This window comes from Pan paniscus, chromosome 15 (genome assembly GCF_029289425.2).
Source record: "Pan paniscus chromosome 15, NHGRI_mPanPan1-v2.0_pri, whole genome shotgun sequence".
In the NCBI taxonomy this organism is placed as follows: domain Eukaryota; kingdom Metazoa; phylum Chordata; class Mammalia; order Primates; family Hominidae; genus Pan; species Pan paniscus.
The window spans coordinates 89,710,174-89,733,113 of NC_073264.2; the positions used below are offsets into that span (position 1 = coordinate 89,710,174).

General features: G+C 39.2%; 1 protein-coding gene across 15 annotated transcripts in view; it reads left to right on the forward strand.

Moving 5' to 3' along the window:
- Positions 1-22,940, forward strand: part of ZC3H14 (zinc finger CCCH-type containing 14) — a 51,007-nt gene that overhangs the window by 556 nt on the left and 27,511 nt on the right. For 12 of the 15 annotated variants that reach the window (XM_008958166.4, XM_003832746.6, XM_008958164.4 and 9 more), the window contains exons 2-9: positions 179-221; positions 4,580-4,694; positions 7,627-7,667; positions 8,580-8,775; positions 9,128-9,557; positions 11,244-11,404; positions 12,392-12,492; positions 14,532-14,687. In XM_008958166.4, the coding sequence (XP_008956414.1) occupies positions 179-221; positions 4,580-4,694; positions 7,627-7,667; positions 8,580-8,775; positions 9,128-9,557; positions 11,244-11,404; positions 12,392-12,492; positions 14,532-14,687 (1,243 nt within the window). The remainder of the gene's footprint in view (positions 1-178; positions 222-4,579; positions 4,695-7,626; positions 7,668-8,579; positions 8,776-9,127; positions 9,558-11,243; positions 11,405-12,391; positions 12,493-14,531; positions 14,688-22,940) is intronic. The other 3 variants (XM_063596358.1, XM_063596359.1, XM_034937980.2) reach the window with 2 other exon arrangements.

Consider the following 22,940-nt stretch of genomic DNA (forward strand, 5'->3'; position numbering starts at 1 on the left):
GGGGCTGGAGCTGGAGTGGGGTGCGGGGTGGGGGGCGGTGCAGGCGAGGCTCCTCCCCGCCCCCGCCCGGGGGATCCGAGGTGCGCGCACCAGCAAAGTGGCCTCAGCCGCTGCAGAGTCCGGTCTTCTTTTCCTAGAGCCGCCTTTCTCACATGCACGTTTGCTCTTTTTCTCTCAGAGTGCCATTAAGGGGAAATTACAAGAATTAGGAGCTTATGTTGGTAAGTGTTTTTTTGGTTGTTAGTCTTACAGAATTTAGAGTTTGCAGCTAATAGAATTTTAGTCAATGCATATTTCTCACCGTACTTTGGACATTGGGAGAGACTCCCTTCTACCTTCTTCAAATCTTATACTCCCTGGTTACTTCTTTATCATCTTTTTGCAACCTTGTTTTTTTTCTCCCAAACCTCCTTCTGTTATGGTGTTTTGAAATTTAGTTTCCTCCGTTAAGGCTCTGTTTGACCGAATTTTATTTTATGTTTTTCCTATTCTCTCTCTCTCTCATTTTAAATTCTAGGGACGGGTCTCGCTACGTTGCCCAGGCTGGTCTTAACTCCTGGGCTCAAGCAATTATCTGACCTTAGCCTCCCTAGGTGCTGGGAGTGCGGGGATTACTGGTGTGAGCCACCATGCCTGTTTAAAGTTTCCTATTCTTGTTACTTTCCTCTTGACATTTGTTTTTAGAACTCTGTTGTTGGATGTGAATGTTTGATGCTTTCTGGCATTTGCTTCTGTAATGGTTCAGTGAGTTTTATTTTCCGATCTCTTTATGTTTTCCCTCTCTCTCTGAAACAGTAAGGCTTTTTCCGTCTCTTTATTCTTTTATAATTTGAGTGTTTACTCTGGGTCAGGTACTGTGCTTAACTATTGTATATGCATTAACTCAGGATAATCCCTACGAGAATCCTGGAAGGTAAGTGGCAGTATCTTTGACTGTGTAAACAAGGAAACTGAGGCTTTGCCTACTTGAGCAAGGTTTTATGGTTTGCCCCCAAAGCTGGTGCCTCCTATAAAAATAATAGCTACCACTAATGACAGTGGTTCTCAAAGTGTGGGAGACTCCAAGGGCCTCTGAAGTCAAAACTGTTTTCATATTAATACTAAGATGGTATTTGTTATTTTTCACTGTGGTGGTGGTGTTTGGATTGTGTAAAACTAATGGTTGATAAAACTTGTCAGCATAGTAACACCATAATGAAATCATATTCAAATCACTCCCCCCTTGTAGTTTTTTTTCTTTTTGAGCCAATTACACTTAAAATGTCATTGATGAAGATGTGAAGTCCAGGGTTTACAAAATATTTTTTATCTTCTTAGTATTCAGTGCGAGGAAATAGAAATGCTCATAAAACATTTTTATTGTATACTGAAATACGGTTGTTCTGAGGAAAATCATTTTAGTTGAGAACTAAGCTAGCCACCTCTTTCAGGGAACATCATTTTTAACTTCAAAGTACTGACAAACTGGTTACATACACTAGGATATTTGGCAGATATTTACTTGAAAGTGAGCAAAGAAGAATCCATAGTCTTTGTTGCCAATCACATGTGAGCTTTCAAATGAAAATTAGAATTTTGGAAAATCTGAGCCTGCCTCCATGAATTTCACAGCTTCCCAGTACTTAAAAAAATTCTGATTAAATAAATGGTGATTTAAAAAAAATTTGTTATTATTACTATTTTTTTTGAGATGGAATTTCACTCGTTACCCAGGCTGGAGTGCAGTGGCGTGATCTTGGCTCACTGCAAGCTCTGCCTCCCGGGTTCAAGCGATTCTTTTGCCTCAGCCTCCCAAGTAGCTGGGATTACAGGCATCTGCCACTACACCCAGCTAATTTTTTGTATTTTTAGTAGAGACAGGGTTTCCCCATGTTGGCCAGGCTGGTCTCAAACTCCTGACCTTGTGATTCGCGTGCCTCAGCCTCCCAAAGTGCTGGGATTACAGGTGTCAGCCACTGCATCCGGCCAACTCAATGGTGATATTAAAAAATAATTATTTTATATTGCATAATGAAATATATCAACGTGTCAGTGGTTTTTGTAGCTAAGTGAACCAATCTTTTCTAAATAACCAATGCATAATATTACAAAATTATGCAGTGGATTAAAGATTTATTTAAACTCTGGGGTGGGTCAGTGGATTTCTGTGCAACAGTTCAAAAAGGTCATTGACGTATTTGACATTCCACGTTGCTTTAACATTTAATAAGCTACCACTTGTTTAGTTTTGGTGTAGTGTCACAGAAGAATATCCACCTTATCTGAAAAGACTATCAGAATACTCCTTTTTCAACTGCATATCTGTGAGACCAGATTTTTTCATATTCTTCAGTCATAAGCACATAGAACAAGATATATAAAAATATGAAACAAGGCCAGTCTTTGCAGTAAATTTTTCTTTTTCTTTTTTTTGAGATGGGGTCTCACTCTGTGGTTCGGGCTGGAGTTCAGTGGTGCAATCTTGGCTCACTGCAACCTCCGCCTCCCAGGTTCAAGCAATTCTCCTGCCTCAGCTTCCCGAGTAGCTGGGATTACAGGCACCTGCCACCACCCCTCCCCACCCCCGCTAATTTTTGTGTTTTTAGTGGAGGCGATGTTTCACCATGTTGGCCAGGCTGATCTCGAACTCCTGACCTTAGGTGATCCACCTGTCTCAGCCTCCCAGAGTGCTGGGATTACAGGCGTGAGCCACTGTGCCTTGCCTAAATTTTTTTTTGGAAAATTTAATAATGTTACTTGTGTTAATATAATTGGATTTGTGATTAACACGTGATGGATTTATTTTTTAATGAATTAATAAATACTTTTTAATTAAAAATGATCAGTTCTAATTTTGAACACCATAAATAATAGAACCTGCATAAACCAAAGAAGGGGCCCAAGACCAAACAGTTTGAGAATTGGCAATTTATGGAGTACTTACCACCACTTGCTGGGCACTTTCATAAACGATTTGTTGTCAGGATTGTTGGAAGACTAACAGATGAGAGAATTGAGGCTCAGAGAAAATAAAGCTGAACCAAGATTTATTTATTCTTTTATTCTTTCAACACTTGAACTGCATTTTTTATAGTTTTCTTTGAAACAAAAAAAGTACTTCTGAAATGAACCTTTCTGCCTGCATAGAAATATTACAAGTATTTAAGGTATTAAAGAAATTTGTCACAGCATGGTGGTTCACGCCTGTAATCACAGCACTTTGGGAGGCCGAGGTGGGTGGATCACTTGAGGTCAGGAGTTTGAGACCAGCCTAGTCAACATGCTGAAACCTGGTGTCTACTAAAAATACAAACATTAGCTGGGTGTGGTGGCAGGTGCCTGTAATCCCAGCTACTCGGGAGGCTGAGGCAGGAGAATCGCTTGAACCCAGGAAGCAGAGCTTGCAGTGAGCCGAGATTGTGCCACTACACTCCAACCTGGGAGACAGAGCAAGACTCTGTCGTAAAAGAAAAAAAAAAAAAAGAGAACTCGAATGGAGTTTTGAGGGTCAGAGATTAGAGTTCCTGATAACAGCTTTTGCTTCCTTATCTTCTTAGTGAGGTTTTTGTTTTTTTGTTTTTTTAAATCCTAGACGTCACTCTCATAATCACTGTAGGATTACCACTAGGAGGGTGTTTTTTGGCTTCTTTTATTTATTTTATTTATTTATTTATTTATTTTTTTGAGACAGAGTCTTGCTCTGTTGCCCAGGCTGGAGTGCAGTGGCAGGATCTCAGCACACTGCAAGCTCCACCTCCTGGGTTCACGCCATTCTCCTGCCTCGGCCTCCCGAGTAGCTGAGACTATAGGCGCTCGCCACCACACCCAGCTAATTTTTTGTATTTTTAGTAGAGACAGGGTGTCACTGTGTTAGCCAGGATGGTCTCGATCTCCTGAACTTGTGATCTGCCCACCTTGGCCTCCCAAAGTGCTGGGATTACAGGCATGAGCCACCGTGCCCGGCCTTTTTTCTTTTTCTTTTTCTTTTTTTTTTTTTTTATCCTAGACCTCACCCTTATAATCATTGTAGGATTACCACTGTGAGGGTAAAACCGTGCATTGAGTTGACATTATTTAATGTTAAAATTGAGTTTTTTAAATGATGTGGAGCTTTTGGGTCTATTTGTTTATTCGATGTTGCTACAAGTTTGTTACCGTGAGTAATTGAAACCTGCCTTTAGCAAGGGTAAAGATGTTCACTTGAGAAATGAGTGTTATTTTGAAACATTGCAAATTAAAACTAAACAAAACTCAATTCTTTTTCTTGGGGAATGTTCAAATATTTCCCATATGCTTCTTTGAAATTAATAAGCATTATTAAAAAGATTCAAGGAAGTGAATGCACGCTCAAGTTTGACCCTATAATTCAGAATGTTTAGTTTTGTAGGTATCAATTATTCTTAATTTCCATTCTTCTAGTAATTGAAATACCTGTGGAATGAAGAGAAAAAAATTAAAGCTAAGCCATCTTGTCCAATGTAATTCCAGTAGAGCTCTGCGACTCTAAAGCTTAGAGCTACATCTATATTTTCAAGCACATCAACTTTAAGAAGAAAGTTTTGAGGAAACAAAGTTTTGATCTACCTTTCCTTTTAAATAGATGAAGAACTTCCTGATTACATTATGGTGATGGTGGCCAACAAGAAAAGTCAGGACCAAATGACAGAGGATCTGTCCCTGTTTCTAGGGAACAACACAATTCGATTCACCGTATGGTATGTTTCTGAATTTTTGTGCCTCAGACCAAAGTTTGGCACAAGCCTGAGTTGATATTCTGTCCAAAGAGAGGTTCTTGACACTTGAGTTAGGTTTACTTTGGAGAGGCAGTTTGTGAGTGATGAGAGCACAGCCTCTGTATTAGTCCATTTTCACAGTGCTATGAAGAAATACCTGAGACTGGGTAATTTCTAAAAGAAAGAGGTTTAATTGACTCAGAGTTCCACATGGCTGGGGAGGCCCCAGGAAGGGGAAGCAAGCACCTTCTGCACAAGTCGACAGGAAAGAGAAGAGTGAAGGAGGAACTTCCAGAGACTTATATAAAATCATCAGATCTTGTGAGAACTCACTGTCTCTTGAGAACTCGGGAACTCACTGTCTCTTGAGAACTCACTATCATGAGAACATCATGGGGGAAACCACCCCCATGACCCAGTCACCTCCCTCCCTTGACAGGTAGGGATTACAATTCAATATAAGATTTGGGTGGGGACACAGAGCCAAACCTTATCAGCCTCTGAAGCCAGACAGCCAAAGTTGAATCCTGGCTGTGTCTTGCCTTGGTTTCTCTAGCTATAAAATGGAAATAGTATGGCCACTTGCTTTATAAAATTATTATTGAGGATCAAATGGGCTAATATGTGTAAAGTACTTATAGGTGTCCCTAGCATTTTCCTAAGGAATTCTTAGTATATGTCGGCTATACTTAATATGTTTCTTTTGTAAACTTCTATATCTTTTTTTTTGAGACAGGGTCTTGCTCTGTCACCAGGCTGGAGCACAGTGGTACAATCATGGCTCGCTGCAGCCTCGATCTCCTGGTTTCAAGTGATCATCCCATTGCAGTCCCCTCCCTCCTGCACTCCCATGCCTGACTAATTTTTAAATTTTTTGTTCAGACAGGGTCTTAGTATGTTGCCCTGGATGCTCTTGAACTCCTGGGCTCAAGCAGTCCTCCTGCCTTGGCCTTCAGAAGTCTTGGGGTTATAGGTATGAGCCACCGCAGCTGGCCAGCTTCTGTATCTTATAGTTCCTTTTCCCCCACCAAAACCAGTTACAGATGTTTTTTTGAACTGGGTTGGCTTCTTATATTGCCTTTTACAATGAGTTACCTTTTAGAGGGCAAGGTTTTCGGTTTCTCACTTTTCTGTTTCTCACTTTTTAAGCTTTTTGTTAAACTCACACCTTCATTTTGAGTAATAATTGTAGTGTAATGTTACAGCATATTTTGAGATTATAAGTTTTTTTAAGTTTGGAATTTTAAAATAGGCAACTTTGCTTTTATACATAAATTACTGTTATATGCCTTTAGTTGAGAATACTGACTAGAAGAGTAAGATTCAACTTAAGGTGCTAGGTCCTGGTACCAGGTTTGAGGTAAAGTGAGGATGAGGGCTGGAGGATAATGATGTAGCTGAGAATAGACAGACGAAATACTTTATTAGGCCTCTCAGGCTAGAAACTACCAGTTACCGTGAAAGGTGATGATGTAGCAGAAGTGAGCAAGTGGCCTGCCGAATTTGAGTGCAAGAGGAGGCACTGAGTGGGGAGATGAGCCTGGTTAAGTTCTTGCCTTTATACCAAAGGTCATCTTCAAGGTGTTTTTGCCCAAGTAGGCAACTGTATGCTTATCAACCTTCTTGAAATTCTGCACAGAATTCTCTGGGTTTATACATTGCACAAATTTGAAGAACATTGTATAGTGGTCATCAGTTGTTATCGTACACTGCTGCCTCACTGTGGGTGACCCAACCCATTTGTTACAATTTGTCCCCAGAGGTTATTCCCTCCCAGCCCCCCTGCAAAAAAAGATTGTGGGTCTTTTGACTGGGGAAATTACCATTATTGTGAGTACTATTTTTTTTTCTAAAGTGACCGAGTAGATCCTTTTCTCCGATAACTTGATAGAATACTTAGATTTTTAAAACAGACTACCAAATGAATTTAAAACCAAATTAATTCAACATTCTCATCTGGCCATAAATTGAGTTCTTTAACATGTAGTGAAGCAAAGGGTGATGTCCCCATTTTGGCACTTTGCTTTCTTAAGTTAGTGTTCATTAACACCAGCCCCAAACAGACTATTGTGATTATTTGGAGCCTTGAAGTAATTGTGTCCGTGGGGACAGTAGCATGTGACTAGGGTTCTCATTGAAACATGAGGTTTCTGGCATTTTTTGAGAGGTACTGGGAAGGGATGTAAGGCAAAGTACCTCATTTATAACTACCAAAACAGGTTATGTTACAAGCAAGATTACAGCCTTACAGCATCAGTTTTCAAAGTAATAGAGTGAAATGATATAGCATAGTTTGAGATTATAACTTGTTTTAACCTCTCAGAATTAAGTTGTCCAAGACACCATCTAGTTTAAGCAGTTAATATAAGCTGCTTAAATGGTGGTAATAATAAGCAATATTACATGTTTATGATACTTGTTTTACTGTAAGCTACAGTAAATCTTTAGTACTTACAAACAGGGTGACATATTTTGTAGACTAAGACTGGTCAGATGATATTCTTTCCCATATTTTTGCAGAGGCTAGATGTTGAAAACAGTGAAGAAAAAAATACAATTTTTTATTGACTTCTGTAGGATTTATACAAAACCCTTTTTTAAAAATGTGAAGTTTGAAAGTTAATACCATTTATTCACTAAATACAGCTTATCAGTATTTATCTCAGCTAGGTGCAGTGGCTCACGCCCGTAACCTCAGCACTTTGGGAGGCTGAGGCAGGTGGTTCTCTCAAGTCCAGGACTTCAAGACCAGCCTGGACAACACAGTGAAACCCCATCTCTATTTAAAAACAATAAAAATATTAAAAAATTTAAAAAATTATCTCTGAATATAATGTCATAAATTTAGAGTGACAGTTGAATTGAAATCTTTCTTAACAGAAGGTTTATTTTTGTTTTTTGTTTTTTTCCTCAGGCTTCATGGTGTATTAGATAAACTTCGCTCTGTTACAACTGGTAAGATTCATAACATTTTATTTTTTAATTTCTGCTTGCTATGGCATATGATTTGTTTCTTTCTAAAGTCATAGTGCTTTGGGAAAAACCCATCAATTTCAAAACAGTGGTTCATTTGAACTTTTTTAGAAAGCACATACTTTTATGAACTTAAGAGCAGTAAATTTAACATAATTCAAAGATAATTTAAGTGTGGGAGAGGGAGCAGTGCACTTTATCCGAAGGAAATAATTACATATATGTGCAAAGATTTAGCCTCAAGGATATTTCAGTATTTTATAATTGAAAACAATTTAAAAGTTCAGTCATAATAAACGAAATTGTTGTATTACCATGTGTGGAATAATATTCAACTATTAAAAATAATGTTGTGGAAGAATAACAGAATATACACGCATAAGATAACATGTTTTAAAAAATGTGTATATATGCTCTTCCCCCGAAAAATCACCTTTGAGATAATTGGTGATTTTTATTTATATTTTTAAAATTTTCTACAATAAACATATTGCTTTTGAATTGGTGATGAGGAAGGAAACGACTTAAAGTAATAAAAATAGATGGCCGGGCACAGTGGCTCACGCCTGTAATCCCAGCATTTTGGGAGGCCAAGGTGGGCGGATCATGGGCTCAGGAGATGGAGACCATCCTGGCCAACCAACATGGTGAATCTCCGTCTCTACTAAAAATACAAAAATTAGCCAGGCATCGTGGCACATGCCTGTAATCCCAGCTACTTGGGAGGCCGAGGCAGGAGAATCGCTTGAACCAGGGATTTGGAGGTTGCAGGGAGCCGAGAACACGCCACTGCCCTCCAGCCTGGCGACAGAGTGAGACTCCATCTCAAAAATAAATAGATAAATAAAAATAAGAAATAAAAATAGATTAAAAGGACTGTATTTTTCTTTTCAGAACCCTCTAGTCTGAAGTCTTCTGATACCAACATCTTTGATAGTAACGTGCCTTCAAACAAGAGCAATTTCAGTCGGGGAGATGAGAGGAGGCATGAAGCTGCAGTGCCACCACTTGCCATTCCTAGCGCGAGACCTGAAAAAAGAGATTCCAGAGTTTCTACAAGTTCGCAGGAGTCAAAAACCACAAATGTCAGGTAAGAGTCTGGTGTAGACCTGCTGGGGGCAGATGGCTCTGTGTATGTGACATTTATATTAGTTTTTATATCTTTCAGTTTGCTGTTCTCAGCAATTTTTAGAAACAATGAAGTGATCATGAGTAGTTTTTTGAATAAAATAATGGATAAGATCTAAGTATGATTATCTTTTATCACAAATTTAGTAAATCAAAGTTTAAAGAAAGTGCAATTTCAAAGCAGTTTTGAATGGAATATGTAAAGGGAGTATCCTCAGTTTTTTCATTGAAATTTTTCAAGTAAACATTCTTTAAAGATTTGGTGATAATTGCCCTAATTTGGCTGTAATACATTTTGTTGTTCTTTTAAATAGACAGACTTACGATGATGGAGCTGCAACCCGACTAATGTCAACAGTGAAACCTTTGAGGGAGCCAGCACCCTCTGAAGATGTGATTGATATTAAGCCAGAACCAGATGATCTCATTGATGAAGACCTCAACTTTGTGCAGGAGAATCCCTTATCTCAGAAAAAACCTACAGTGACACTTACATATGGTTCTTCTCGCCCTTCTATTGAAATTTATCGACCACCTGCAAGTAGAAATGCAGATAGTGGTGTTCATTTAAACAGGTTGCAATTTCAACAGCAGCAGAATAGTATTCATGCTGCCAAGCAGCTTGATATGCAGAGTAGTTGGGTATATGAAACAGGACGTTTGTGTGAACCAGAGGTGCTTAACAGCTTAGAAGAAACGTATAGTCCGTTCTTTAGAAACAACTCGGAGAAGATGAGTATGGAGGTTTGTATGTACTTTTAAATTCTGGCTTAGGCTAAAAATCGGCAGTTCTTGATACCAAATAATATATGAAGTAACTAAACACATATTCCAAGGCCGGGCGCAGTGGCTCACACCTGTAATCCCAGGACTTTGGGAGGCCGAGGCGGGTGGATCACGAGGTCAGGAGATTGAGACCATCCTGGCTAACACGGTGAAACCCCGTCTCTACTAAAAATACAAAAAATTAGCCAGGCATGGTGGCAGGCGCCTGTAGTCCCAGCTACTCGGGAGGCTGAGGCAGGAGAATGGCGTGAACCTGGGAGGCGGAGCTTGCACTGAGCCAAGATCGTGCCACTGCACTCCAGCCTGGGCAACAGAGCGAGACTCCGTCTCAACCAAAAAAGAAAAAACAAAAAACAAAAAAAACCACATATTCCAAGTTTATTTTATTTTATTTTACTTTTTGAGAAGGAGTTTCGCTCTTGTTGCCCAGGCTGGAGTGTGATGGCGCGATCTCAGCTCACTGCAACCTCCACCTCCTGGGCTCAAGCGATTCTCCTGCTTCAGCTTCCCGAGTAGCTGGGATGACCCGCCACCACGCCTGGCTAATTTTTTGTATTTTTAGTAGAGACCGGGTTTCACCGTGTTGGCCAGGCTGGTCTTGAAATCCTGGCCCTGTGATCCACCCACCTTGATCTTGGCTCACTGCAACCTGTGCTTCCCAGGTTCAAGTGATTCTTCTGATTCAGCCTCCTGAATAGCTGGGATTACAGGTGTGTACTACCACGACCAGCTAATTTTTGTATTTTTAGTAGAGATGGTGTTTCACCATGTTGGACCAGGCTGGTCTCGAACTCCTGACCTCAGGTGATCTGCCCTCCTTGGCCTCCCAAAGTGTTGGGATTACAGGCATGTGCCATGGCGCCCGGCCCCAAGTTTATTTTTAAATTGTTTTATCTGCTGTTTCTCATGCTATACCAGATTTTCCTCTCCATGGCTTGCTCCTAGAGTTCTTTTGTATCACATCTGTATACCTTTTTGGGATTTCCAGCATTTGAGATATTAATCTTAAATTAATTTGGGGGGTTTCAATCAATTTTAGATTGTTCATGGTAATTGCTAGTGAGCAACCAATTAACTCTGTTTTATTAGTTTCCTCAATAGCACTGTATGCAGCTGTTGATAAAATAAATGTAAAGTTCTAATTTTTGTTTTAGCTAAAGGTTGACTGTTAGGGATAATATTTATATTTATAGTATTTATTTATTTATTTATTTTGATATGGTGTCTCACTCTGTCGCCCAGGCTGGAGTGCAGTGGCATGATCTTGGCTCCCTACATCCTCCACCTCCCGTGTTCAAGTGATTCTTCTGCCTCAGCCTCCTGAGTAGCTCGGACTACAGGCACATGCCGCCACGCTCAGCTAATTTTTGTATTTTTATAGAGACAGGGTTTCACCATATTGGCCAGGCTGGTCTCGAAATCCTGACCTTGTGATCCGCCCACTTTGGCCTTCCAAAGTGCTAGGATTACAGATGTGAGCCACCACACCCAGCCTCAGATTTATATTTTTACATAAAACCAAGAAATACTCTGTGAATTTCTCATATTACTGTGTACTGTTTTTTTCTTAAAATGGAAACATTTTGTGGTAGAACTTTCGTTATTTTCTGAGATTAGGTAAGCATAAATTTTATCTGATTGCAGGATGAAAACTTTCGGAAGAGAAAGTTGCCTGTGGTAAGTTCAGTTGTTAAAGTAAAAAAATTCAATCATGATGGAGAAGAGGAGGAAGAAGATGATGATTACGGGTCTCGAACAGGAAGCATCTCCAGCAGTGTGTCTGTGCCTGCAAAGCCTGAAAGGAGGTACCTTGAACATGGCTGTAAATTAATCTTTAACTGCCTTGGTGGAGTCTTCCTGATTTATTGAAGAGAATAATCACGAAAATAATTTTTGTTTGTTTTTTGAGACGGAGTCTCGCTCTGTCAACCAGGCTGGAGTGCAGTGCCATGATCTCGGCTCACTGCAACCTCTGCCTCCCAGGTTCAAGTGATTCTCCTGATTGAGCCTCCTGAATAGCTGGGATTACAGGTGTGTACTACCACGACCAGCTAATTTTTGTATTTTTAGTAGAGATGGTGTTTCACCATGTTGGACCAGGCTGGTCTCGAACTCCTGACCTCAGGTGATCTGCCCTCCTCAGCTTCCCAAAGTGTTGGGATTACAGGCATGAGCCACCGCACCTGACATAAATATTTAATGTAATACCGTGTAAGACTTTTCCATTGGGTTTTGAGAAACACATTAATGAGAGAAATTGCTTAACATTGGAGAGGATTGCAGAGAATATTGACTAATATGGTGGGGTGAGGAGGAACAACATCAATTAAGATTCAGATTTATTATTTAAAAAAACTAAAAGGGGCCTAGGCATGGTGGCTCATGCCTGTACCTAGCACTTTGGGAGGCTGAGGCAGGAGGATTGCTTGAGACCAGGAGTTCGAGACCAGCCTGGGCAATGTAATGAGTCTTTGTCTCTAAAAAAAATTAAAATAAATTAGTTGGTCATTGTGGCAGGCACCTGTAGTCCTGGACTGGAGAGGTGGATGTGGAAGCATTGCTTGACCCTAGAAGTTTAAGGCTGCAGTGACATCACACTCCATCCTGGGTGAGAGAGTAAGAGTCTGTCTAAAAAAAAAAAATAAGGTTCCAGTGTAGTTGGCATTTTCTAAAAACTGCAGCTAGTCTGTTTAAAACCTAGAGAAGGTTGTGGTAAAGGCATAATAGATGGCTGGCCTGTGAGGAACTGAAATTTAAAAGTTTAATGAAAATACCTTTCTTAACTCTTTTAGACCTTCTCTTCCACCTTCTAAACAAGCTAACAAGAATCTGATTTTGAAGGCTATATCTGAAGCTCAAGAATCCGTAACAAAAACAACTAACTACTCTACAGGTAATTTAAATGTATTATGTTTACACTTGGTAAGACATTTCTGTAATTCTTGAGTAAGGTGAAAATGATTGCTCCTTAAATTGTGGTAAAATAAAGGTGCCTGTCAGATGTCAAGACCAAGATGAGGTTCCCCTATAGAAAAATGGCTTTAAAAGGAAATTGACAAGTTTGAGAAACTTCCCCAACTGTTATTGGACTGTAGTTTTTCAAGCACCATATAATGCCTTTTATATCTTTCCAGTGTGTGTAAAATATATAGTACGTAAATATTTTGAAGAGAATTTTGATGAAGTGGGACTTTCATATTAGTAGCATTAGATTCAACATTAGGTACGAATTTACGATGTGTAAAGGGGAGTACAATTGGACAATAATAGGTATCTGAAGTTATAGAAATTTGTTAAACAGTAGTATATAAACAAGGTTGGTTTCTTCCCTTTTGGCGGAACTCATTAGTAGAATATAAGACAGAGAATTGACTCATTTGTGATGTTCCTGCTCCAATTCTAGTGGAAGTACTGAATAATTTTATGAGAGAATATAAAAGTATTACGCTTTCAAAACAGGAGATGAATCAGCTGTAAGCTGGTCTTACGGAAAGCTGATTCTGAAATGCAAACAACTGGTGGGTGTCATTAAATTCTGTACTCTCTGGCCGACCTGTTGTAGACAATGTGTAAACTTGTGTTAAGAAGCTGATGGTAATGAGCTACTCTAAAAAGATTTAAGTTTTGCTGTGGATTTGGTGGGTGTACTTACAGCATTGCCCTGCTTATCCACTCTCTCGCTTTTTTTTGTGACCCCCCCTTCCTAAAATGAGGTAAACTGTAGCCATCAGTTTTTTTATTTGTTTTCTTTTTTTGAGGCGAAGTCTTGCTCTGTTGCCCAGGCTGGAGTGCAGTGGTGTGATCTTGGCTTACTGCAACCTCTGCCTCCTGGGTCCAAGCGATTCTCCTGCCTCAGCCTCCCAAGTAGCTGGGATTACAGGCGCCCACTACCATGCCAGGCTAATTTTTTTGTATTTTTAGTAGAGGCGGGGTTCCACCATGTTGGCCAGGGTGGTCTCGTACTCCTGACCTCAGGTGATCACCTGCCTCCTCAGCCTCCCAAAATGCTGGGATTACAAGCGTGAGCCACCGCGCCTGGCACCATCAGTTTTTGATCCTGATACTTGTCTGTCCTCTTGGTTCTCCTCATCCCTAATTTAACCTTGAACACAAAATTCAACAGGTTTTGGCATATAGAATAAAGATTATCAGGCAAAGGCGCACTCTTGACCTAATGATATATCTACATTTCATTTCCTGATTTATCAGCAATATTAATTGTCTAGAATGATGAGAAGTTTAGAGAAGTTCCATGACTTTGAAATTTTCTTTCTTTACCTAGGTTATCTAAATTACAATTTGAAACTCATATAAGATCATGAAGCTAAGCTTAAATAAACCGCATTTTGTTGAAAATGAATACATATGTACTATATTGTATTCATGGTATGTGGTTGTATGGATATTGTTTACATATGTTTGGATAAATAGGTTCAGGTATCTATCTCAATAATGTAAGAAAAAATGAATGGTATCTATGGATCGAACTCCTCATATATATGTTCTTTTCTTTTCTTTTTCTTTTTTTTTTTGGAGACAGAGTCTCACTCTGTTGCCCAGGCTGGAGTGCACAGTGGTGCAATCTCGGCTCACTGCAACCTCCGCCTTCCGGGTTTAAGCAATTCTCCTGCCTCAGCCTCCTGAGTAGTTGGGATTACAGGTGTGTGCCACTATGCCCGGCTAGTGTTTGTATTTTTAGTAGAAACGAGGTTTTACCATGTTGGCCAGGCTGGTCTCAAACTCCTGACCTCAAGTGATCCACCCACCTTGCCTCCCAAAGTGCTGAGATTACAGGCATGAGCCACTGCGCCCAGCCTGAACTCATATGTCCTAAACCAAAGGAGGCATTTATATTTACTATGACATAGTCACTGTGGAGTTTTGACGTATTACCGCATTTGTATTTCTATCTTTTTTGCTTTTATGTGAAAGTCCCACAGAAACAGACACTTCCAGTTGCTCCCAGAACTCGAACTTCTCAAGAAGAATTGCTAGCAGAAGTGGTCCAGGGACAAAGTAGGACCCCCAGAATAAGTCCCCCCATTAAAGAAGAGGAAACAAAAGGAGATTCTGTAGAAAAAAATCAAGGTAATAACTTAAATGATGTTTCACTCTTTACTACAGTTTTTTCATGAGGCATTGAATATTTTCCAATGGATTTTTATGAAATATTACACTATGAAAAAAGTGATGATTAAGCCCAGAAATAGAATGAGAAGAATACCATGAGGAAGGTTCATACCAACACTTCAGAAAAAAAAATTTTTTTTAAAGAGGTAGGGTCTTGCTGTGTTGCCCAGGCAGTCCTCAAACTCCTGGGCTCAAGCAGTCCTCCTGCCTCAGCATCCTTAGTAGCTGGAGGTGTGTACAAGTGTGTGCCACTGCACCCAGCCCTTTCTAGAAATTTTTGAAAGTCTTTTTATTGTGGAAATTTTTAATATTCTCAAAAATGGAAAGGCTAGTACAGTGAACTCTCATGAACCCAGTCATTAAGCCTTAGTTATTATCAGAATTTTGCTGGTCTTTAGATAGCTCCTTCTTAAAGATATATTTATTTCTGCATTCTTTCTTTTTCTCTTTTTGTTGATCCTACCCGTTTACCTGAACTTGAAATTTTAGTTACCTTTAAATCTCCCGTCTCTTAAGCATCCTGTCTCTGACCTCCCATATGTGTCCCAGCAACCCTAATTTATCCCCTCGTGCCTAACATACTTCAGTTTGCTTCCAGGTTTTTTTTTTTTTTTTTGCTTTTTTCTCAGCTTTCTCCCCCAATTCCTGTACAATCTTTTGACTTTGAAAGTGTGTCTCTCATCTTCTGACTCCTTTGTGAAAGTATCTCTCCCTTCCTCCTCATTACCCAGAAATAACGCTGTTAGTTTGGACTTTTGGTGTCTCTGTTATCTGACCCCTGGGCCTGCACAGCCCTTCTCCATGACTCTTCAGACCTTTTGTCTCTTTTGTCATCAAGAAGGATTCTTTTTTCTTCTGTTTCTTTTTCTACTAAGATTTGAATTTTAAGACCCCACCAAAAAAATCTATATGCTTATTATGTTATTTCTCACATACTTTTCAAGAACCTTGGAATATGTTTTTTCATTTCTTCAAAACTGTCCTTTAAATTGTTCCAGGTTTCATGAAACCTTATGATTTCAGAATTGTCAATTCTGTATTTGTTTCCTCATTGTGTCTCTTTAAAAATTTTTGACTGTATTGTTCAGTTTGCCATGACAGCATTATATACTATTCTGATAATTGATAGGCCTGAGGACAAGACCTGTTTGGTCCCCAAACAGCAGATAGGTACCAATTGGAAAATGTGAATGGGCCAAATTGAGAAGAGGAGCTGAAACTGAGGAGGGATTTTGCTCAGTGCAGTGGCAGATGAGGCTGATCTAAAAGGACTGCAGTGGTCTACTCCCTATGGAGTCTGTAGTGTGTTGCACCAAGGTTTTCTTCAAACACAGGACTCTACGTGAGAGTCTTGGAGTGGAATCAGATGGAGCAGGGAAACAGACAATAGAGAAAAGGAAAGAATGTCAGATAAAAATAGGAGAGGAAAACAATAGGAAATCTCAAAGCAAGGTGCCATATTTTTTAACATCACAAAATCAACAGAAGAAGGTTGTTGATTCTGAAGTTAGAATAGCTATCCAAAGCAAACTTTCCCCTAAAATGAACAACAGAAAAGTATCAAGGTCAAGTCCTGTGCCGAATTGAAAGATAAAAGGGAATAAAAGACAAAACAGCATTGTTTCAATGAAAGCATGCTGAAAGGTATACCAAAAAGAAATACAATTTCAAAGTGAGCTAGAAGACATTATTTAAATAATACAAGACAAAGCCAAGAAAAACATAAAACAGAAGAACTTTGAGGCTGGGTGCAGTGGCTCATGCCTGTAATCCCAACACTTTGGGAGGCTGAGGCAGGAGGATCACTTGAGACTAGCCTGGGCAGCATAGCAAAACCCTGTCTCGACAAAAAATAAAAATATTAGCTGGGCAAGGTATACACCTGTAGTCCTGTCTCCTTGGGAGGCTGAGGTGGGAGGATTGCTGGAGCCCGGGAGGCTGAGGTTGCAGTGAGCCACGATCATACCATTGCCCTCCAGGGAGGCTGAGGTGGGAGGATTGCTGGAGCCCAGGAGGCTGAGGTTGCAGTGAGCCATGATCATGCCATTGCCATCTAGTTTGGGCGATAGAGTGAGACTGTGTCTCAAAATAAATGAAGACTAAATTAGAAAGAACTCAAAAGAATTAGTGCGTCTTAATAAAATAAAACATGCGTGTAATCCCAGCAATTTGGGAGGCCAAGGCGGGAGGATCACTTGAGGCCAGGAGTTGAAGATCAGCCAGGGCAACATAGCAAAACCTTATGGCTACAGAAAACAGCAATTTAAAAATAAATAAAATTAAAACATCTTCAGAGAAATTGAAGATAAAAGACAAGAACATTTTAAAAGTCTAAAAGGGCTCATGAGAAAGTGGCAAATATTGATAATAGGCAATAGAAATACAGTGTTTTTATAATAGGAATCTCCAAAGAAACAATATTCAGAGGAACAGAGCAAACATTAACTGTCTTTCAAGAAAACTTTCATGAAGTGAAAACATATTTGAAACTGTTGTCTGAAAAATTGTACAGTATACCTGAGAATATTTGCCCAGAACCATAACACTAAGATGTATTATATAATTAATGAAATTTTAAAAAGAAAAAAATGATTTGGACATTTAGGCAAAAGGGGCACATGACTTAGAAGAAAAGGAAAGGTAGATTATCATCAAACTTTTCAACAGCGTCACTTTTGTGCTGGAAGAAAATGGACTAGCATATTTAAGATACTCCAGAAAAGAAAATGTGAGCCAAGAATTTAATGTCCCGCAAAAGTGACCTTTAGAAGTGATCCAGCACCAACTGTTATCTATATGCAGAAATTCAGAGACTCATTCCCGTGAACTTTTCTTAGGAAATCTAATGGAGGATGAGCTTCAGACAAGTAAAAGCCTGTTGTCCTGAATTTACATTGGAAATGTTTCGGAACTCACAATGTATTTTATATATAAATACATTTTTTTCTAGTTCTGTCTGCTAGAAGGCATAGAAACATTCATCAACCGTTAGCATCATCTGTAGTTCCCAGATTGTGGTCTTGGAATACTTCCTATTTAAAAAACTAGGCTTCTTGGGCTGGGTGCAGTTGCTCACGCCTGTAATCCCAGCACTTTGGGAAGCCGAGGTGGGCAGATCACCTGAGGTCAGGAGTTCAAAAGCAGCCTGGCCAGTGTGGTGAAACCCCATCTCTACTAAAAATACAAAAAAATTAGCCGGGTGTTGTGGCGTGCGCCTGTAGTCCTAGCTACTCAGGAGGCTGAGCCAGGAGAATCGCTTGGATCCGGGAGGCGGAGGTTGCAGTGAGCCAGGATTGTGCCACTGTACTCCAGCCTGGGCAACAGAGTGAGATTCCGTCTCAAAAAAAAATAAAAATAAAAAAACAAAGAACTAGGCTTCTTGAGAAATGTCTTTTTCCAGGTCTGGGGCAGGAAATGTTAACATGGTCCTGGAATGGCTCAACATCCCAGATAGCAAAGAAGCTGTCAATGAATGGTAGACCACGTCCAAAGGATGCAGGAGCCAACTTAGAGGTTTCCATTGGCCAAAAATGGAATTATTTGAGATTCAGTAGGTGTAAATATCGCGGTGAATTAAAGCCCATTTAAATCCACAATTTCATAATGACATTTAAAAAAAATAAGCTCTAACTAGTCACCTTCTGGAAGATAGTAGATAATCATTCATTGTCTTGAAAACTGGGTAAATAAAATAATTGAACATTTATGCTGTCTTTTCTGTGAGAATGATACCACTGGGTAACCCCATAGGACAGGAGTTGGCATCTGTTGGAACCAAACCGTGCCTATTCATGTATGTATTGTCCGTGGCTACTTTCATACTACAGCCTTAGTTGAATAGTTGCAACAGACCATATAGCTTGCATAGCCTAAAATAGCCTAAAAGATTTGCCAACCTCTGATATAGTAGATGAGAGGAACATTTTCTTTTAAAATGATTTCAGCTGATAAGAGAACAAGATGGTAGGATTAGAGTTATGCTTTTAAGAGTGAAAACCAGTTGTTTTGTGCCTCTTGATACAAAAGAACAGAACTTTTGTCTTGCCAAAAATGTAAACCTAAGTCATCAAGCTCCCAGTCCAGCAGTCAGTTTGCAAGAAGTTGCAGAGGCCAGAGGAGTATGTTGGTTGAGCTTCACCGTGAGTGTGCAGCCGGAAAAATAGTGTTTGGGACACTGTGGGTTGAATAGCCTGAGAAATTGAGATTAAAAGGCAAATCAAAGGAAAATAAAAGGAGCAGGATTAAACTGTAGTGGCTAGGGATACCCAGTGTGTGTGAAATTATAAAGAACCTCTAGGCGTTAATATAAAAAGCACACAGTGGTTGCTTTTGAAGAGGACTGATAAAGATGGAGCACACAGAGAGGCTTCTGGGGTGGCAGATGACGTTCTCTCTTTTGACTTGGATGGTAGTCAGAAGGGTGTTTTGCCTTACAAAAATTCATTAAGCTATATGTTTGTGTGGTTTTCTATACTGTGTTTTAAAAGGGGATAATTGAAATGGTGTCAGGTACCTTTGCTGATGAGGAGTTTGGTATTACTAGATATATTCACAAGTGTGAAGTGATACTGCAAGCAACTGTTATCTGTTAATGTGGTTACTCACTGTTGTACAGTATAATCTGGGGCAGGTTTTTAAAATATAAACATGCACTCGTATTGGCATAAGTTGTTAATTTTTTTTCTTCTTTTGTTTGAGCAGATAGCATTCTCTCATTTCTCTGGTGTCTTTATTTTTACTAGCGCACCCACCTCATAATATGTGTACTTTTTGCTTTTTGTCTTGCCATCAGTCTGTCACTAGAAGTTTATTTTGCCGATCTTTTCAAAGACTTAACAACATTATTCTGGCTTTATTGATTTTTTTTTTTTTTTTTTGGTGTTTTTGTTTTCTATTTCATTGACTTGTGCTTTTTTTTTTATTTTATTTTTTTAAGAGGCGAGGTCTCACTGTCACCTAGGCTAGAGTACAGTGGCACAATTGTAGCTCACTGCAACCTCAAATGCCTGGGCTCAAATGATCCTCCCACCTCAGGGACCATAGGCACACGCCACCACGCCCAGCTAATGTTTAAGTTTTTTTGTAAAGATAGAGTCTCACTATGTTGCCCAGGCTGGTCTGGAACTCCTGAGCTCAAGCAGTCCTCTTGCCTCAGCCTCCCAAAGTGCTAGGTTTACAGGTGTGAGCCACTGCACCTGGCCCGACTTCTCTTTTAATTTATCCTTCCATATTTTAAAAATTATTTACCTCAGGCTGTCTTCTTCTCAAATGTAAGCATTTGAGAAGAATACATATGACAGGTTTTAATTCATCATGTTTTCATTATCAGAGTGTCTTTAATTTCCATTATAATTTTCATCATTGAAAGTGTGTTTTCTATACAGTATTTGGAAGTGGTGTGTGTTTTTGTCTTTTAATCCTTTTTATTATAGACACCTGACTTAATTGCATTGTGGTTAGATAATGTAATTTTTACAATGCATAGTTTTTGAAAATTGTTAACACTTGCTTAGTGCATAATCAAGTTTATGCATCTTCCACATGCATTTTGGAAGAAAGTGGACTAATTATTGGATGGGGAATTTTACATTTATTCAGTAGATAAAGCTCTACTGTTAACATTATTCAAATCTTGACCTTGCTGAGTTTTTGTGCTGCTTGACTTACCACTTGAGAAAGGGTGTTGAAATTGCCCAACATGATGACAGATTTATCTTAATTTCTCTTGTACTTATATCAAGTTTTTGCTTTATTTTTAGGCTGTTATATACTATTAGGTGCATACATATTTAAATTTGTTATATCTTCTCTGCAAATTGAATCCCTTATCTTGATTTATGACCCTCTGCAGCAAAAGATGTTTTTATCTCAAAGTCAGTTTTGCCTGATATCAATATAGCCATTTAATTATATTTGCTTTATATATCTGGTTTCCCTGCCTTTGTTTTCAGTTTTCTCTCTCATGCTTTAGGTATATACAGTTGACCCTTGAACCAGACAAGTTTGAACTGTGTGGGTCCACTCATACACTTATATGTGGATTTTTGAAAATAAATATATTGGAAATATCTTTTGAGATATGTGGCAATTTGAAAAAACTTGTAGATAAACTATATAGCCTAGAAATAGTGACAAAATTAAGAAAAATTTAGGTATGTCATGAACACATAAAATATATGTAGCTACTAGACTAACATTTACTATCTTAAAACATACACATCTATTATGAAGTTTAATTTATCAAAATATATGCACACAAACACAGACTTTACATGATACCGCTTGTAGTTGAGAGAAATGTAAGCAAACATGAAGATGCAGTAATAGCTACATAAGATTTACTATAGTACATACTGTACTACTGTAATAATTTTGTAGTTACCTCCTGTTGCTTTATGGTAAGCTAAGGTGTTTTGAGTGTCCACTTAAAATGCTGTGTGATGCAACCATCTCTGCGACAGTTCAGCTCTCCAGTAAATTGTGAATTGCAGTGAAAGGTGATCTCGCAGTTCTTGCATATTTTTCATCATGTTTAGTGCAATACTGTAAACCTTGAATAACACCAGGGGACCCATAATGAAGTGCTACTGGTGATGCTGGACGTGCTCCCAAGAAGTAGAGAAAAGTCATGACATTACAAGAAACCATTGCTCAGTATGTACCAAAGATACATGTTACAACTGTGGCTGCAGTTATTCACCATTTCAGGATAAATGAATTTAACATAAGAACCATGGTTAAAAAAAAAAAAAAAGAAAAAGAAAAAAATGTATGAAGCTGCCACTGCAGCTACGTTGGCAACAGTAAGTAGTTAAATGTTTGGGAAGTCAAAAGTTGTATGTGGGTTTTCAACTGTTGTTGGGGGATTGGTTCCCTTAGCCCTCATATTGTTTAAGGGTCAACTATATATTATATCTTAAATATTATAAAGCTGGATTTTGTTTTTTAGTCTCATCTGAGTTTGCCTTTTATTGGAGAGTTTAGACCAGTCACATTTATTACAATTACTGGTATAGTTGGATTACTTTCTGTCATCATTTCTGATTTGCATTTGCCTGCTTTTCTGTTTTTTCTCATGTTTTTTAAGGTTCATTAATTACTGTTATTGTTGACAACCCTAACCCTGGTTCTACAATTTTAAACTAGTTTACTGTTTAAACCTTCCCTTTCTGTTCTTTTTTTTTTTTTTTGAGACGGAGTCTCACTTTGTTGCCAGGCTGGAGTGTAGTAGCGCGATCTCGGCTCACTGCAACCTCCGACTCCTTGGTTCAAGTGATTCTCCTGCCTCAGCCTCCCAAGTAGCTGGGATTACAGACGCCCACCACTACGCCCAGCTAATTTTTGTATTTTTAATAGAGACGAGGTTTCACCATGTTGGCCAGGATGGTCTCAATCTCTTGATCTCTGATCCCCTGACCTTGTGATCTGCCCGCTTCAGCCTCCCAAAGTGTTGGGATTATAGGTGTGAGCCACCATGCTTGGCCTCATTTCTGTTCTTTTAGTCGTTACCAGTGAAATTTTACCACACATATTTAATTTAGTATTCTAAAAGTTAATATCCTGACCCCATTCTCAAACAGTAAAAGAACTTTTGAATACCTATGAAGAGCTTCAGTCTTTACCCTCCTGATTTACTTGTTTCCAGTGTTTCAATTTGATCTTTTTTAAATGCACAAGTTGGGCCGGGTGCGGTGGCTCATGCCTGTAATCCCAGCACTTTGGGAGGCTGAGGCGGGTGGATCACCTGAGGTCAGGGGTTCGAGACCAGCCTGACCATATGGTGAAACCCTGTCTCTACTAAAAATAGAAAAATTAGCCAGGCATGGTGGCACACACCTGTAGTCCCAGCTACTCAGGAGGCTGAGGCAGAAGAATCGCTTGAACCCAGGAGGCAGAGGTTGCAGTGAGCTGAGATTGCGCTGCTGCACTCCAGCCTGAGCGACAAAGCGACACTCCTTATCAAAAAAAAATAAGTAAAATAAAATACACAAGTTGGACAACATTTTTGTAATTTTTTCCAGGCAATGTTTTTTGAGGTTTACCTCCTGTTTATCATTTTACTTATTCTTAACATCTCTGAGTGTTATTTGGGGATCATTATTTTCCAATATTTTGAAGTATTTTTGAAGTATTTTTCTGGAAGTTTCACTGAAACATGTCTGTTGGCAATATATTTTCCAAGAGTCTATTCACCTGTGAGTGTTTTCTTTC